The 18393-nt window shown below is 49.6% G+C and overlaps 2 protein-coding genes across 3 annotated transcripts; both read right to left on the reverse strand.

Moving 5' to 3' along the window:
- Positions 1-7651: 7651 nt before the first annotated feature.
- Positions 7652-9008, reverse strand: HCRT (hypocretin neuropeptide precursor). Its single transcript, XM_049860796.1, has 2 exons — positions 8988-9008; positions 7652-8105 (listed from the first exon to the last, which is right to left on the reverse strand). The coding sequence occupies exons 1-2, from the start codon at positions 9006-9008 to the stop codon at positions 7731-7733; spliced, it is 396 nt and encodes a 131-aa protein (XP_049716753.1). The 3' UTR covers positions 7652-7730.
- A 1858-nt stretch (positions 9009-10866) lies between these two features.
- GHDC (GH3 domain containing) lies at positions 10867-15384 on the reverse strand. Of its 2 annotated transcripts, XM_049861148.1 has the most exons (10): positions 15283-15384; positions 15014-15094; positions 14553-14833; positions 14124-14245; positions 13480-13981; positions 12700-12892; positions 12524-12595; positions 12316-12449; positions 11886-11971; positions 10867-11682 (listed from the first exon to the last, which is right to left on the reverse strand). In XM_049861148.1, the coding sequence occupies exons 3-10, from the start codon at positions 14818-14820 to the stop codon at positions 11464-11466; spliced, it is 1596 nt and encodes a 531-aa protein (XP_049717105.1). In that variant the 5' UTR covers positions 14821-14833; positions 15014-15094; positions 15283-15384; the 3' UTR covers positions 10867-11463. The 2 variants fall into 2 exon arrangements, with proteins under 2 accessions (XP_049717105.1, XP_049717104.1); XM_049861147.1 differs by having other exon boundaries at positions 15014-15384.
- Positions 15385-18393: the final 3009 nt, after the last annotated feature.

Raw genomic sequence — 18393 nt, forward strand, 5'->3', positions numbered from 1 at the left:
GTCACAATCCCAGTTATGCCACTTACTAATTGTGTGACTTAGCCTGTTTGAGCCTCACTTTCATCTGTAAAATGGAACTAGTAATTTTCTCTTTTTTTGTTTTAGGATTTTTTATTTTAATTTTTACCATTATGCAAATATTCGTATTTGAACAGAAGTGTTTGATTTACATTTGTTGTTATAATTGATATCTCTCATCATATTTCTGTCATTTCAAGCTTTTTTCCTAAATTTTATTTATTTTGTTGTTGAGAATATACACAGCAAAACATACACCAATTCAACAGTTTCTACCTGTACAATTTAGTGATATTGATTATATTCTTTGAGCTGTGCAACCATTCTCACCCTCCTTTTCTGAGTTATTCCTCCCTCACTGGTATAAACTCACTGCCCTCTAGGCTCCTATCTAATCTGTTGTCAATTTCATCCTCTATTACCACAAAAAAAAAAAAAAAACCTGCTACATAGAGTTGATTTTGACTCATAGTGATCCTAGAGGACGGAGTAGACCTGCCACATAGAGTTTCCAAGGAGCACCTAGTGGATTCAAACGGCCAACCTTTTGGTTAGCAGCCTGTAGCTCTTAACCGCTACTCCACCAGGGCTTCCACCTATAGGTAGTTTTTTTGTTTTTTTTTTTTTTTGCCTTGTTCTCAGTTGTTATTTATTTTATTGAACTTTAAATGAAGGTTTACAGAACAAACTAGTTTCTCATCAAACAGTACACACATTGTTGTATGACATTGATTAATAATCCCATGACATGTCAGCACTCTCCCTTTTCAACGCTAGGTTCCCTGCACCAGCTTTCCTGTTCCCTCCTGCCTTCCAGTCCCTGCCCCAGGGCTGGTGTGCCCCTTTAGTCTTGTTTTGTTCCATGGGCCTGTTCAATCTTTGGCTGAAGGGTGAACCTCAGGAGTGGCCTCATTACTGAGCTGAAAGGGTATCTGGGGGCCATATTCTTAGGGTTCCTCCAGTCTCTGACAGGCCAGCAAGTCTGGTCTTTCTTTTTAAGCTAGAATTTTGTTCTACATTTTTCTCCAGCTCTGTCCAGGATCTTCTACTGTGATCCCTGTCAGAGCACTCAGTGGTGGTAGCTGGGCACCATCTAGTTGTACTGGACTCAGCCTGGTGGAGGCTGTGGTAGATGTGGTCCATTAATTAGTCCTTTGGACTGATCTTTCCCTTGTGTCTTTAGTTTTCTTCATTTTTCCTTGTTCCCAAAGGGGTGAGAGCAGTGGAGTATTGTAGATGGGTGCTCACAGGCTTTTAAGACCCCAGATGCTACTCACCAAAGTGGAATGTTTTCTTTATAAATTCCATTATGCCAATTAACCTAGATGTTCCCTGAGACCATGGTCCCCACAGCCCTCAGCCCAGCAATGCGGTCCCTCAGGGAGTTTGGATGAGTCTATGGAGCTACCGTGGCCTTGCCTCATACAGGTTGTGCAGGCATCCCAAGTATTGTGTACTGTCTTACCCTTCACCAAAGTTACTGCTTATCTTTTGTCTATTGTGTTTTTCCATCCCTGCCCCTCCCCTCCCTTGTAACCACTAAATATTGTTTCTTTTTGTATGTAAACATTTTCAAGAGTTTTTACAGTAGTAGTCTCATGTAATATTTGTTCTTTTGTGATTGACCTATTTCACTCAGCATGTCCTCCAGATACATCCAAGTTATGAGATGCTTCACAGATCCATTGTTGTTCTTTATTCTTGAGTTTCTTGCTGTCATTTTCTACTGCATTTTTTTGTAGTGCTAATGTTTTCTTTGTTCCTCTCACTCTCCAGTGCTGAGTTCCTTTTTTTTTTTTTTTTTGTGGATTTCTTTTGTTTTTGTAGATTTTGTTTTTACTGAGACTTTATGTTTTTCATCTTTATTTTGATGAGTAAGTTTGTTAACTTTCTTTGTGCTTACCTTGAAATTTACCCTTATCTTCCTAGGTTTGAACCAGCCTATTATTACTTGGTATCACCTTGCCTTCCTCTCCATTAGAAAGTTCTATACCTACACTGTCTATTCCCTCTTTTATTGTTCTGATGTTGATATCGTTTACAGATTAACTCTCTGGTTCCCTGTTGCAATTGTTTTGGTTTTGGATAGTCCTTGAGAGTTTATTTCCTGGGTTGGTATCTGGCTGGTACAATCTCATGTCCTAGATTCAGGCTGTAGTCTGATGTTGTTTGTTCTCAGACTGAAGAATTCCCTTTAATAATTATTGTAAATTTGCTTTGTTTTTTACATATCCCCTTAATTTCTGTTAATCTGGAAATGTCCTAATTTCACCATCATATCTGAACAAAAGTTTTGCAGGATATATTATTCTTGGTTGGCAATTTTTTTCCTTTCAAGGATTTATATATGTCGTCCCATTGCCTTCTTGCCTGCATGGTTTCTGCTGAATAATCAGAGTTTAGTCTTATTGTTTCTCCTCTGTATGTGACTTTTTGTTTTTCTCGAGCTGCTTGCAGGATTTTGTCTTTGTTTTTGGTTTTAGTGAGTGTGGTTATGATATGCCTTGGCGTTTCTCTTTTGGGGTCTATCCTATATGGAGTTTGTTGAGCTTCTTGGATGGTCAGCTTTTCATCATTCATGATAATAGGGAAGTTTCTGTCAGCAATTCTTCAATGATCATCTCTGTGTCTCCCATTTTCTCTCCCTGTTCTGGAACTCCAATCACCCGCAAATTTTTGCTTTTGATTGTACCCCACATAATCCTCAGGGTTTCTTCATTTTTCTTCGTTCTTTTTTCTGATTTTTCCTCAGAGTTGTATCCGAGTGTTTGTCTTCAATTTCGCTGATTTTGTCTCCCCTTCTATGACACCGTCCTTTTCTGAAAATCTTGTTGTTTATCTTTTGGATTTGTTGTTTTTGTATGATTTCTAGTTGTGAATTTATTTTGGCATTTTGTTCCGGTATTACTTTCCTGAATTGTTCCATTTTTTTGTCAGTATTTTCCATGAATTTGTCAGCCTTTTCCAAAAATTTATCTATTTTTTCCTCATTTTTGTCTGCTTTTTGCATCAACTCTTGGATTGCTCCAAATATTAGAGATTTGAATTCCCTGTCGGGTAGTTCTAGTGCCTTTTCTTCTACTGGAAAGTCATCTGGTGTTTTATTTTGGACACCTACTGGACCCCTCCTGTCCTGAATTTTTATACGTTTTGATATTGTCTGCTGTCTTCAGGACATTCATTAGTTATTTTCTTTGTTTCTTGATTGTAGATTTGTTTGTTTTGTCCTGCTTTTTTGTTTTATTTGGTTATGTCTGAGCAGGCGGGCTGTGCATTCTTTGTTGTTTGCTCATCTGTAGTCACAATACTTTCACCTCCTTGTCCAATGGGCAGGGCCAGTCATTCAGCTATGGTTCAGCAGGGCAGGTCCAGCTGAAGGGCGAGGGCTGGTATGGGTTGTTTGTGACACTTTCTAGAGCTGACAGGGTGGGCCAGGCATCAGTGCTGGGCAGGTTTCAGTAGGCCATGCCTGTGCTGCTTGGAGATGCTATGTTCAGTGTAAGGTGCAGGTAGGCAGGAAAGAGGGGGGAGGTTGTAATGTGTGGAACTAACAGGGGTATGGGAAAGAGGAGAGAGAGGAGAGAAAAACAGGAGCCAAAAACAAACAAGCAAAAAAAGAAAGGGGGGAAAAAAAGAGTGCTAAGGGAGCTTGCCATTGGAGTGGAGAGATGAGAAACTGAGAAATGGAGAAAAGAAAAAGGGAAAAAGAAAGAAAAAAAATAACCAGATAAAAATTTGGAAAAGAAAAGAAAAGCTCCCAGGAGTCCCGGAGTTCCACTGGTGGGGCTGCTAAGACTGGGGAGGTGACTCCCAGGCTGCTCAGTATAGCCTGGCTAGAGGGGGTATAGATGTCACCCAGTACCAAGTATTCAGGAGACAGGAAAAGAAAAATAAGTGTAGAGAGACAAGAACTGAGAAATGAAGACAGACAGAAAGGGAAAAAGAGAGAGAAAATAAAAAGAAAGACAGAAGAAAAAAAGAAATGCCCCCAGGGATCCCACCTACATGGCTGCGCAGATTGGGGGAGTGGCTCCTAAGCCGCAGTGCAGCCTGGCTACAAGGGGCTCCCAAGCTGCAAAGAGAAGAAGAAAACAAACAAAACAGAAGAAAGCAAAATAAGGGAAAAAAAAGAAAGCCCCAGGGATCACACCAGCGTGGAGTCATGGGCGGCCAGGGGGGTGATTCCCCAGGCCAGTGTGGCTTCACAGCCTTTCAAGAAGCAGCAAAGATGGCACACAGAGCCAGGTGTTCCAGAAAAAGGAGGGGGAGGTGGTAGGAGGCACCGAAGAAACCAAAAGAGACAGAAAGAAGCAATGCCAGCTCAGGGGCCCAGCCAGTGTGGGCAGGGCGAATCCAAGCAGCCTGAGGCCAAAGCAGTTGCTTCCAGGCCGAGAGACTGTGGCTGGCAGGAAGTAGAGGAGGCCGAAGGTGGCGGGGAGGGTGAAGAAGGGGGAGGGCTAGGAAAACATATATCACTCCTTACAGGGTGGTCTGTCTCCTGCTGGAAACTTCACAGCCAGCCAGGAAGCTCGGAGGTAGAGCAGTGGGGAGAAAACTGGGGCTGGGAAATCATGTATCCCTGGTTACCTGGTGCTCTGTCTCCTGCTGGGAGTTCCCAGAAGCTGCTTTCTTGTGCTCCCTGTCTGCTGATCCCCAAGTGGAGTCCAATATGGCGGATCCATGCTGTGTTAGCTGATGGGGCCCTCGGCACATACCTCTTCTTGCTCTCTGTCCTCTGTCAGTTTCTTATTCCATTCAGTGCTTGGTTGAGTTCTCTATCTCTTCATTTGGCACTTCAGGTTCCGGTAATGATGTTTGTCTATGTTTTATTTAGTTTTTTGGGTCTTTGCTCTGAAGGGACAGCGTGGTGCTTCTGTCTATGGCACCATGTTGGCCAGAAGTCTATAGCTAGTTCTTAAAAGAGCATAATGCTCAAGGCAGACCTTTTTTTTTTTACTAGTTAAGCCGAACTATTGTTCAGTTTTAAGATGACTTCTGGGGATATTTTTGATTTAAGGTTTAAAGATTATCTCAGGGCAGTAGTTTCAGGGATTCATCCACCCTCCATGGCTCCAGAAAGTCTAGAGTACCTGGGAATTTCAAATTCTGTTCTGCATTTCTCCCCTTTTGATCACGATTTTTTTTAAATTGTACTTCAGATGAAGGTTTACAGGGCAAGTTAATTTCTCATTAAATGCTTAATAATATATTGTTTTGTGACATTGGTTGCCAACCCCACAACATGTCAACACTCTCCCCTCTTGACCTGGGGTTCCCCATTTCCATTCATCCAGCTTTTCTATCCCCTCCTGCCTTCTCTTCCTTGCTTCTGGGCTGGTGTGCCCATTTAATCTCATTTTGCTTCATGGGCCTGTCTAATCTTTGATTGAAGGGTGAAGCTCAGGAGTGATTTCTGTACTCAGTTAAAAGGGTGTTCGGGGGCCATACTCTCAGGGTTTCTCCAGTCTCTGTCAGACCAGTAAGTCTGCTCTTTTTTTGTGAGTTAGAATTTTGTTCTACATTTTTCTCCAGCTCTTTCTGGGACCCTGTATTGTGATCCCTGTCAGAGCAGTTGACAGTGGTAGCCAGGCACCATCCAGTTGTGCTGGACTCAGTCTGGTGGAGGCTGTGGTAGTTGTGGTCCATTAATCCTTTGGACTAATCTTTCCCTTGTGTCTTTGGTTTTCTTCATTTTCCCTTGCTCCAGACAGTGTGGGACCAGTGGAGTATCTTAGATGGACACTCCCAAGATTTTAAGACCCCAGACACTACTCACCAAAGTAGAATGTAGAACATTTTCTTTATAAACTATGCTATGCCAATTGAGCTAGATGTTCCCCGAGACTATGGTCCCTAGGCCCCAGTCTCAGGGATTGATCAGGATTCTTCTATGGAATCTTTGATTAAAATGTTAGTAATGGAAGCCTGGTACCACCCAGTTCTTCTGATCTCATGGAAGAAGGAGGCAATTGTTCATGGAGGCAATTAGCCACACATTGCATGTCCTCCTCCTGTTCCTGATTCTCCTTCTTCCTCTGTTGCTCCAGGTGAATACAGACCAATTGTCTCTGAACTAGGAGGTAGACCAGAAGCACAAAACATATTATTAGGCCAATTAACTGGGTTGCCCCATGAAACCATGACTGTCTACCTCCAAACCAAGGAACCAAATCCCATGAGGTGTTTGGTTGTATATAAGCAGCCTCAGTAAAAAAATAGCTACTCTTTTTTTTGTCATTGTTGTAAACGTATCTATCACACAGCTTTTGCCAATTCAACTTTTTACAGGTGTACAACATATTGACGACGATTACAATAATTGGCTGTGCAATCCAACGCATAATGTGTGCCATTTTTCCATCACCATTAACCTTCCTTTTCCGCCTCTCTCCCACCCCAGTAACCACTAATAAACTTTGGTCTCTATAGATTTGCATTTTCTTTTTATAAGTATCCTTTTCTAATTGGCTTATTTCACTCAGCATAATGTCTTCAAGTTCCATCCATACTGTAGCAAAAATGCAGCTAGTAATTCCTAATTCATGCAGTTATTGTGAGAATTTGATAGCATAATGCATGTCTTTGGTACAAAATAAGTGTCTTGAAGAGTAAGTGCTTCTCTTCTCTCCCTCTTCCTGCAGTCTTGATTTAATCCTCCTTCCATCTTCTGTCCTTCAAGTGGAAGAGCCTGAGGCTGAGAAAGATAGCTTTGAGGTGGGCAGAGTCGCTGTTTGCAAATCTCCAAGCGTGCGCAGATGGACTTTAATATCAGTTTTCTCCAGGAGGGAACCAGTGCAGCAGCAAGAAGGACCTAGGTGAGACCAGACACAGAACTTTCTCACTGTGAGCAGAAAGTTACTAGGATGGCTGAGGTGGCATAGGGTGGGTGCCTCCCAGGACAAAACAGCTAAAGCCAACAAAAGTGAGAAGATGGGCCCAGAGAGTGTCAACCAATGCTCCCCACCTCACCCCAAGGTTCTGTTCTGGGCCTCATCTGGGACATTAGTTTGCTGACAAGTGCCACTTCTTTCTGTGACTACTTTTAGATGTCTTAGGCTAGAGTTTCAGAAAAATGGGGCCCTCCCGACCTCTGCATATGACCTTCCATGGCTTTCAGTTACCTATGGAATAAAGTGAAAAACCTGGTGATCTGTGAGGCCCTTCACAATCCAGGCTGCACGTCTCACTGCTCCCCACACCCCACACCCCACACCGCGGCCACTCTGTATGATTCATTGTTCAACACCATATTCTCTGCAGGCTCGACTCCCACCCCTTCCCAGCCCGATTCTGTTTCTCAGTGCAGCCGTCCTTGCTCTCCCTCCCCTCTGGTGCGTCTCTTGGTGAAGGGCTCGGCACAGATAGACTAGTAGAGCACTGAGGGACATGTCTGTTCCGCATTCTGCACTCCAAGCGCGCTCATATCCCAGGCCTCTGAGCGGCTCCTTGCACTGGGAGCTTCCCATCTAAGCGTGTTTCGGATTCCACCACGAGCTGAGGCCAGTGCCCCAGAACCGGCCTACCTGGCTCTCGCGCTCTTTACAGTTCTCAAGGCGCTCTCACGCCCCCTGGAGGGCGGGGCGGGGCGCGACCACACAAGAACAGAGACCAGCCACATTAAACGAGACTCATCTTTATTGCCTTTTTCTGGGGGCTGACACCTTGGCAGGCGGAGGGCGAGGGCAGGGCCAGGACAGGGCCGGAGCGAGAGCTCACAGCTGGGACTGTCCTCCCGGCACGGTGGCGGTGACGGCGGCGCTAGGACAACCGTTCCCGGGGCAGGGACGCGGCACGGGCTCTGCGCCTGCGCGGCGGCCCATGGTCAGTATGCCGGCCGCGTGGTTGCCGCTGGCCTGCAGGAGGCGCTGCAGTCGGCCCTGGAGGCCTGGGGGTCCGGGCCGCCGCTTCCCCAGCGTCAGGATGCCAGCAGCGTGATTGCCTGCGCCATGCAGCAGCTCGTAGAGACGGCAGGAGCACGTCTTCTGGCGGCAGCAGTCAGGAAGGGGCTGCGCGGCCGCCCCGGGCGAGAGCAGCGCAGGCGGCAGCAATAGCAGCAGCAGCAGCAGCGTCACGGCGGCCCAGGGGACCTAGGAAGCCGGGAGACAGGACGCTGGGGGCCTTCCCGCAGCGCCGGCCTCCAGCCCCCCGCCCACACCCTGCCCTGCCAGCTCAGCGCCACCTCCTGGCCCGGCCGCCTTCCAGCCTCTGCGCCCTTGCTCACGCTCGTCTTTTTGTCTAAAGGATCTGTTGGAAAAGGGCTCATACCTGGCTCCTTTACCTGCTCATCCTTCCAGGCTTAGCACCGTATCTCCTCCAGGAAGCCCTTTGAGACCCCCTGGGCGGAGTGAATCTCTCCCTCCTCTGGGTACCTTCAGTCTATTGGACCCCCATTAGAGCCCTGTATACTCCACCTCGGAACAAGCTTGGGTGAGACTGTCTGCACCAGAAGTTTGTAAGCTCAGGGAAAACAGAGGCCTATTTAGCTCCCCCCATCATGGCTTAGAAGTACAGAGCCGCCTGCTTCCCACACCAGGCAAACACGTGGAAATCAGGGACAGGCAGGACTCCAAGCTGTTGTCTTGTCACTTGCTCCCTTGCAGTGGAAGCTGAACTCAGTGCCCTTGGAATAGTCTCCTACCCTCTCAGAGAGCACATTCCTCTCCTTTAACCTGGGTATTAAAGAATTCCTATTACCCAGAGCTGTTGGGGGGATGAATGAGATGCCATGTGCAAACACAGCACCTGACACATGGTAAGTGTTCAATAAACACGAGCTCTTAGGAGAACAGGGTGGGGCCCAATGTTAGTCAAGGCAGATTCACGGCCAAGGCCACCCAATGCCCTGCCTCAGAGCCCAGAGGGGAAAAGGCCTGGAGCAGAGCCACCTCTGGTCTTATTCCCAGCTCCCAAGCAATCCCCTCATTGCCTCCCTGAAATGATGAGTCACCCCTGGGTCCCTGGGTCTTTACCTTTGTGGAGGGAGGGCTCATGGTGTCTGGAGCTCAGGGTGGAGTAGCCGGGGAAGGTGGTGTCTGCGGTGGTTCAAACAGCCAGGAACCTTGAAGCCGTCGACTGTGACCTGCTACCAGTGGCCTGGGGTTTATAGTGCTCTGAGATGGTGGGGGAGAGGTGGGCACTTGCGTCCACTCTGGGGGCAGACAAAGGCAAGGCTAAGATTAGCCTCCCGCAGGGGGGCCGTCTCCAGGCTGGGCCCAAAGAATGGCCACAGAGGCATTCGCAATCGGGAGTGGGATCACTGATCCTCCTGATGCCCCCCTCATCTGTCTGCTTGCTCCCTGGAGATGGGGCGGTCTCCGGGCACTAACGAGGCCACCTTGCACCCAGGAATCTGGGAGCACAAAAGCGGCCTTGGCTGGGGCGCTGGCCTGGGACAATGTGGTGGTGGGGGCAGCCGCTAATTAGGGGCAGAAGGCGAGGCAGTCGTAAGACCAAGGTCCACACGTGGGAGGGCAGGGAGGGAGGAGGGTGGACAGGCAGCAGGCTCCCTCACTGCTCCTTGTTGCTGCCCTTGGGGTCTGCCCCAGGGCCTTCTTCTTCCATGGAAAAGGCTCCTCAGCTGCCCCCCGCCCCCAGTTCTCTTCCCTTCTAGCCCTTTTGCCAACTTTCAAAATGGAAAACCTTGAAATCCCAGCCTGGGCAGTGGGAGGAGAGGAAGGCAAACCTGGTGTTATCTGTCCACCTCCAGGATTTCTCCCTGGGCCAGACTGCCTGGGAGGGAGAGATGGAGTCCCACCCCACCGTCAGGAGGGAGTGAGCCATCCAGGGGCCCCAGTTTCTCTTACTCAGGGCGCTGCTTGTGGAGCACCTGGTCTGGACCAGGCCCTGCAATGGGCATTGAAGTGACAGTGATGAAGAAGACATGGCCCCAGCTTTCAAGGACTTCACAAGTCCTGGTGGAGAGGCGACCTGGGCATAATGACAGTTCAGTGGGGGAAAGGACTGACGTACACAGACATGTACGGCAAAGTTGGGCCAATCACTTATGCCTTAGGTGGGCAAGCCCTCAAAGGCCTTGCATGAAAAGTGGATTTCCATCACTTATCCCATCAGATAAGGAGGGGAGGATGGGAGCAGTGGTGATTCAATGGTAGAATTCTCACCCTCTGTGCAGGAGACCTGGGTTCGATTCCCAGCCAAGGCACCTCATGCACAGCCACTACTTGTGCGTCAGTGGACGCTTATGTGCTGCTGTGATGCTGAACAGGTTTCACCGGAGCTTCCAAACTAAGACAGAGTAGGGAGAAACCTGCCCATCTGCTTCCAAAAACAGCCAGTGAAAACTGTGGACCACCATATTCCAGTCCACACTCAATCGCCGGGATGGCGCAGGATCAGACAGCATTTCATTTTGTTGTGTACGGGATTGTCATGAGCCGGGGGCTGACCCAATGGCAGCTAACAACAGAGGTGGGGGAGAAGGCATTCCACAAAAGGGACAACTTGAGCAAAGGCAGGGAGGCATGACAGTGCTCAGCTCATGTAGGGGGTGTGTGGTCCTCATAGTCAAGGGTTCCTCTGAAGGAAAGGGGAGAGAAATGACTGGAGAGGTATGTGAAGGCCGGAGTCACAGGGTCCCATAGGCCCAGCTGATTCACTCTTGACCCTGCAGGTGATGGGGAGCCGTGGGAGGGTTTTAACAGGAAGAGGCCATGGGCTGGGTGGGTAGAAGCAAGGGCCTGGATGTAGGAGCAATTCAGAGGTGGAACTGCAAGGGTGAAAGGGGAATGGCTGGGCCAGGGCAGGGAGAGCCCAGGCTGGGGCAGGAGCGGAGCAAATGGGACCACTACACAGTTTCCCACAAAGTAGACCCTGAGTCATGAATCTGGGTGCAAGAGGTTTATTTGGGAGGTAATCCCAGGAAACACAGTAAGACAGTGGGCAAGTGAGACAGGGAAGGGAGGAAAACCAGAGAAGAGTGTGCTAATAAGTGGGTTACTGTTATGGGCAACTGGGGCTTGCATCTGCTAGGGACCCTCTGAGAGACCATGTACAATATCCTTCAGAATTGTCCCACTGAGGGTCTGTATTCACCAGCTCCTGTTCCTTACTGACTGAGGGCTGCTTCTGGGGGCATCAACTCCCCAACACTTCCAGTCTGCCCAGTCCACTGGCCAAGCTGTGGCCAGAGAACACCCTCAGGCTGAGAGACACAGGAAGCCACAGCGTGCGTGGGAACTCCCTAGTAGTGTCTTCCTAGGTGGGCTGAGGGGGATATGAGCAGAGTACTACTGGCATCTGCTCCACCCCTGAAGCCTATACCTCAGAACTGGACAACTGGTTAGGTCTCCCTCAGGCCCAGCTGCTCTGATGGACAACTGTCAGGTGACTCAGAGTCAGAGACCCCAGCCAAGAGCTCCTTCCACTGGCTCCAGAGGAAACAGCAAGGTGGCATCTGAGGGGAGATGGGCAGTGGGGAGGCCTGACTCAGGACACCACCCTCCTCTGCAGGAGCTGGGCCAGATGCCTGTGTCTAAGGACCCGGGGCATCTCAGGAGGGAAGGGGGAAGAGGGGGAGGCAGCGAGGGCTACCCGGAGTGATCTGAAGGCCCCCTGTCCCACCAGGTAGACTCTGGCAGGGCCCACGCTGCCCCAGAACCGCAGAGACTTGTAGCGAGGAGAGGCTTCCTGAAGGCAGTGGTCGAGCTGGAAGCAGAAGGGCCGGAGTGAGGCTCTGTGTGAGTGTGTGTATGTGTGTATGAGGGACCCATCCTTCTCTTCCCAGAGCCCCAGGGAGGGTCTTCCCCCCTGCCCCTCTCTTCCCCATCGCCCCCCTGGTCCCACAGCACCCTGGGGATATACAGAGTGAAGGGGACATGCAGTCAGACCCCCTCTCCTGTCTCATTTACCTTGTCTCGATTTTCCTCTGACAGGTTCCTCAGCCCCCTCAGCTCCACAAACACCTCATAGTGGGGTGCAGAGCCCTCGGAAGAATCTGTGGACAGACCCCATATGTACACACACTTCTTGTGAACACGGCTGCTTTCAAGGCCCATGCTCTCTATCCCTGTCTATTCTTCCCTACTCTGATGCTCATGGGAAAAAAGGGAGTTTCTTGGAGGGGAGTAGGGCAAAATGGATACGAATCAGGTCAGGAAAGAAAATATGTAGAAATTGCAGCAGGAGGGATGAGAGTTAGACATGAGGGAGGACTTTTGTTAGGAACAGCAAGAGAGGCTGAGTCTTATCTCCTTCCTAGAGATCTTTCAGCAGGATGGGCATCTGTTGGGGGACAGCTAACACAAGAATGGGAGGCAGGAGCCCAGTGGAGAACCTTACCCAGAATGCTGCTCTCCACACAGACATGGTCCAGCAGCTTGGCCCCTGGCCATTGCCTCACTGCTTGGCCCAGGGCCTCAGAGAACACGTCCTCACCAATATCTTCCCCGCGCACACTCAGGGCCTGGCCCAGTCTGGGGAGGAGGAAGGGGAGACAGTGGAGCTCAGGGCATAAGGATGGCCCCTCAGCCCCTGGGGAGTTACCTACCTGCAGACAAACCTGACAATTGGACACTGGTTGTAGGCACCAACGACCTGGACCACATCACCCAGCCGGCACCTGATGGGATGGCAATGGGGGTGAGGTCAGGCCCAAGGGCCCATTAGCTCATGCCCCAGATCCCCCACAGGGTCCTTGAGGCCCTGAGGTGGGCAGGCAATCACCTGGTAAGGCTGGTGTGGTCAGTCAGCACCAGCTCGTACTCCATGCCCTTCTGGGCCTCGGCCAAGAGGACGGTGGAAGTAGTTTCTTCCTGGGCCCCCTTCTTGACTGGGAGCAGCTCAATGAAGGGAGCCCCAGGGGGAAGAAGGTAGAGTCCACGGGGCTGCTCTGGCCACAGGTTTAGGCCCACCACCCCTGGGGGATGCAAGCAGCCCCCTCATCATCTGCTGGGGCTATTGCTTCCTGCAAGGCAATCACCCCCCTCACCATGGACCCCAGGCCCCAATCCTCTGAGCATCTGATCCCACTGCTGCCCTTCCACCCTATCCTTCCTGGCTTCCCCAGGCTCTAAGGCCCTAGATGGCAAGTGGCAGGGTAGCAGACCTGGGGTTAATCCTGGTGCTGTGTGAGTTTGTGTAAGTCTTTTAACCTCTCTGAGCCTGTTTCTCCATCTGTTAAAATGGAGCTGATGATTTCCACCACACAGGGTCTTCCAAACCCAAAACCAAACCCAGTGCCGTCAAGTCGATTCTGACTCATAGCAACCCTGCAGGACAGAGTAGAGCTGCGCCGTAGAGTTTCCAAGGAGCGCCTTGCGGATTTGAACTGCCGACCCTTTGGTTTAGCAGCCATAGCACTTAACCACTATGCCACCAGGGTTTCCACACAGGGTCTTGGGAAGGATTAAATGAGACATTTATGTAGGGTTCCCTACATGGAGCTAGCTGTAGCTATGTGACCTTTTGCCCGTCCCCAGCTCACTTCCCTTGAGCCCTGCTGACCTCCAGAGGCAGTATAAGCAGGTGAGAAGAAGGCTAGCCCTTGGCACCATAAGGCCCCCAGGGCAGCCACAGCCTCGGTCTGGCCTCCTGAATCCAGAGTCACCACCACCTGCAGCTTTGGCCAGAGCCGAAGGGCCAGTCCTCGGGGTCCCTGCTCCAGGGCCTCCCGCAGCTCAGCTGCCCGTCTGGGGAGAGGTGGTCCTGGGTTCCCTGTAGCTACTGCCTCAGCCAGCTCTTCACCATCGGCCTCCAGGCCCAAGAAGACGTCTAGCAGTTCAGTTGCGGTCCCGGCCTCCAGTGCCCTCAGCCCAGGGCACCTCAGTGCCTCCAGCAGCAGGGCCCCAGGGTCCCTGGCCCCAGGGGAACTAGCCTGGCCCAGGGCATGCCCAAGCCAGGGGAGGGGCCTGGGCCACGGGGATGTAGGGGTCACACAGGCAGTGCTTCCTGGAGCCACCACCTCTGGGTGGGCCTTTTTGAGGGCTGCCAGACCCAGCAAGGTAGCCTGGAGGAAGACAAAAAGAGAATATTGGCCCTGGGCCAGACCCTGGCCCCCCAGTTTGGGGGTTCTTTGCCCACCCTGAGGGGAAGGTTTGGCCTCAGGTAGGGGTCTCTGGTGGGACTGTGCTCCAGCCTTCCCAGTTTACCTGCAGAAAGGCGTCCCCATGGTACTGGTTTGAGGTAGGGGGCAGAAGCTGCTCCTGACTCCCTTCCTCCTGGGCCTGGCTGATCTTGGTCAGTGGGAGATGATTCCGGAAGGTGTTCGTATCTATAGCACCGAAGACACCAGAAACTCCTCATGAAGCCACAGAATTCCCCAAGAGAGTCAGGTAAGACTGATGAGACCCTTGGGGAAGAGACCCAGGATAGCCCTGGGGATGGGGGGCCATAAGGGACCAGGATGGGAAAATTCATTTTGAACAAAAGAGTTAGTCCTGGGCCTGGGTATCGGCTCTGGATCAGTCCCCTCTGCATGTGCGTGTGTGCGTGCGGGTTCGGGTTCCTCGTGTTCTGAATCTGGCTGGTCTGGGGGGTTGAATCTCTCTGGGCCTCCTCCCCAGATCCTGGAGACACACCTGTGCTCCCACTGAGGGGGCAGTGGGGGCGCTGGGCTCCCTGCAGGCACCACCTCAGAGCCTGCTGCTGGCTCTGGCCCATGTGTCGTGTTCTCTGTTCCAGTCTCTGCTGCTGCCAAGCGGCTGCCCAGCCCAGGGCCCCCCATGCCACTCGGTGCTGGAGGCTGGCAAGCCAGGACAGCCTGGCATCCTGGGACCATGGCTGTCTGAGCACGGCCAATGGCAGTAGCAGGAGCAGCAGCAGCAGCAGCAAGACGGGGACCAGCATCTTCAAGCAGCTCCTGCAGAAGGAAGGGGCCCGAGTACTAGTATTGGGGGGATGAGAGGGTAGCCCATTTCCTACCCACACTTGCACACCCAGGAAGACCAAGGACAGATGAAGCTTGGGAAGAAGCCAGACCTCTGCCAAGCAGGTGATGTGGAGGAGAGAACATCAAGGCTCTGGAGAACATCACACTGACCTGAGTTCAGATCCTGGCTCTGCCCCTTGTTAGTTTGGCCTTGGGAAATTCAGCTAACTGCCTGGGGCTCCATTTCTTTATCTGTAAGATGGGCATAATCATACCTCCCTCAGAAGGTTGTGAGATAGTGTACAGAGGGGGCTTGGCACAGAGCCTAGCAGAGAGCCACTGCTCAACAAATGACATCTCTTGCCCACACCCAGGTGGCTCTGCTTTCTCACTGGATCCACCCGGTCCCAGCTGCCTGTCCCTCCTGAGCCCGCATGCACCTGTCACAGCCCATTTCTGCCAACTCCCAGCACCCAGGGCCCCTCTGCCTCTCAGGTCTCAGGACACATCCGGCCAGAAAGCTGGAGCGTTGGCTTTAAAGGGCTGGGCCCGACAGGGAAATCCGGCTCTGGCAGGGAGGAGCTGGGGGAGCTCTTAAAGGGACAGGCTGCCTAAGGGAGGAAGTGCTGGCCCAGGCTGGCAGATGGGGGAAGTTAGGGCCAGATGGGGGAAGTTAGGGCCAGAGCAGCTTAGTCTTCAAACTGGTGCAGGTGAAGGACCAGAAAGTGCTGTATGTAAAAGGCTCCATTAAACAGCTTTAGCTGGGAATAAGGCACGTCTTACTCCAGAGCAGGTTCAAGCTTCAGAACCTAGCTGGAATTTGATGACTGCAGGAAGATGTTTGAATGCCATGCAGTCATTGCCTCTGAGCCCAGGGCTGAGACAGGGGTGCAGCTACTGAGTAGGGAATTGAGAGGGTGTGCAGGTGGGGTGGGAGGGGTGGGGGGAAGGGCGAGGACAAGGGAGGAGGAGCAGATCCGCCAAGAGAGTGTCCCATTCAGCTTCCATTTTCATTTCCCCCCAGGTGCTAATCCAAACCTTCTCCAGACCTGTCTTCCCCCTTTTCTGTGGCACTCTTGGTCCCAGAATTTTTAGCACCCAGAGAAAACAGTAATCACCAGATGAAAAATTCCTCAACTTCCACTCATGCCCCATCCCTGCCCCCAAATAAAGTCTCATAGGACTTCCTACTCAAATGTGGTTCAGAGACCAGCACTCAGCTTTAGCTGGGAGCTTGTTAGAAATGCAGAGTCTCAGGCCCCACCCCAGACCTACTGAATCAGAATCCATGTTTCAACAAGAGCCCCACGATTGGTAAACACAGTCAAGTTTGGGAAGCTCGGCTCTAGGATGAGGTTCTCCTGCTGTCTGTGGTTAGGCCCTCCCTCCACCTTTGTTCTTGACTCAAACCAAAACCTGTTGATTCAGACTCATAGTGACCCTACAGGACAGAGTAGAACTGTCCCATAGGGTTTCCAAGGCTGTAATCTTTAGGAAGCAGATTGCCATATCTTTCTCCTATGGAGCTCGCATTGGAGCTGCTGATCTTTTGATTAGCAGCCCAGCTCTTAACCACTGCGCCACCAGGGCTCCTTGCTCTTGACCCAGGCTCTCAAAAAAAATGAAAACCCCTCCTTTCAACGGCTCCTACCCTTCTAGGTCTTGCAATGTCTCTCTTGGAACATGGTTGAAGCTTACTATCTGGCTGCCCACCTCACTTGCACTTTCTTTTTTTTTTTTCTTTCTGAGATCTTACATTTGCTTTAAAATTTTTTTAATTTTATTTTATTTTGGAGGAAAATATACACATCAAAACATGCTCCCATTGAACAATGTCTACACATATTGTTCAGTGACATTGGTTATATTCTTGACGTTGTGTCAACATTCTCATTATTTCTGCTCTAGTTGTTTCACCTCCGTTAATTTAGACTCACTGCCCCCTAAACTTTTCATCTATGCTTTAGAGTTACTGCTGTCCCTTTGGTCTCATAAAGATAATTTTCTTTTTTTTAAAGCACAGTACTCAAGGATGATATTCTTTACTTTTTGAATTAAACTGTTCGTTTGTTTGTTTAAAGATGGCTTCAGGATAGTTCGTTTCAAGGTTTGAAGAGTATTCCAGGGTAATAGTCTTGGGGGTTCCTTCAGCCTCGACAGGTCCACTATGTCTGGATTCTTTGAGAATTTGAAGTTCTGTTCCACGTTTTTGCCTTTTTATCAGGATCCATCTATCTGTTGCGTCTCCAGTTGAAACGTTTGGTAATGGTAACTGGACACCATTCAGTTCTGGTCTCATGTTAAAGGAAGCAGTGGTTCATGGAAGTTATTAGTCCTATAGTCCAGTTGCTTCTCTGATTCTTGGGTTTCCTTCTTCCTCTGTTGCTCCAGGCTTACAGAAACCAGTTGTTGCATTCTAGATGGCTGCTTGCAAGCTTTTAAATCCCAGACACTACTTGTCAAACTAGGAGGTAAAACAGAATCTTTAAAACCAGAATTATGCTAATTTACTTAAAAAAATAGCTTTATTGAGATGTATTCATATACCATACAATTCACCCACTTAAAATATATAATTCAATTATTTTTAGTATATTCACAGATACATGCAACCAACAGGACAGTCAATTTTACTTTTCATCAACTCAAAAAGAAACAGGGTACACTTTAACTAACACCTCCCTATCTGCCCAGCCCTAAGCAGCCACAAGTCTACTTTCTGTCTCTATTGATCTTCTGAATATTTCATATAAATAGAATCATATCATATATGGTCTTTTTGGATGGCTTCTTTCAAGGTTCTCCATGTTGTGGCATGTATCAGTACTTCATTCCTTTTCATTGCCAAGTAATATTTTGTATGAATATGTTTTGTTTATCCATTCATCAATAGTTTGGGCATTTGGGTTGTTTCCACTTTTTGGCTATTAGGTATCATGCTGCTATAAACATTGTGTACAAGTTTTTCTATGGACATATGTTTTCATTTCTTTTGGGTAGATACCAAGAGTAGAATTGCTGGGTCATATAGAACTCTATGTTAACCAACTGAGGAACTGGCAAACTGTTTTCCAAAGTGTCTGCACCATTTTGCATTCCCACCAGCAATGTTTGAGGTTTCTAATTTCTTCACAGTATCACCAATGCTTGTTATTTTCTGACTTTTTATTATACCCATTCTAGAGGACCCAGGAATTGATGGAATATCAACTGAGATGTTTCAGCAAATGGATGCAGACCTGGAAGTGCTCACTCATCTATGCCAAGAAATTTGGAAGACGGCTACCTGGCCAACTGACTAGAAGAGATCCATATTTACTCCTGTTTCCAAGAAAGGTGATTCACCTGAATGTGGAAATTATTGAACAATATCATATGCAAGTAAAATTTTGCTGAAGATCATTCAAAAGCAGCTGCAGCAGTATATCAACAGGGAACTGCCAGAAATTCGGGCTAGATTCAGAAGAGGACGTGGAATGAGGGATATCATTGCTGATCTCAGATGTATCCTGGCTGAAAGCAGAGAATACCAGAAGGATGTTTACCTGTGT

This window comes from Elephas maximus, chromosome 19 (assembly GCF_024166365.1).
Source record: "Elephas maximus indicus isolate mEleMax1 chromosome 19, mEleMax1 primary haplotype, whole genome shotgun sequence".
Taxonomy (NCBI): domain Eukaryota; kingdom Metazoa; phylum Chordata; class Mammalia; order Proboscidea; family Elephantidae; genus Elephas; species Elephas maximus.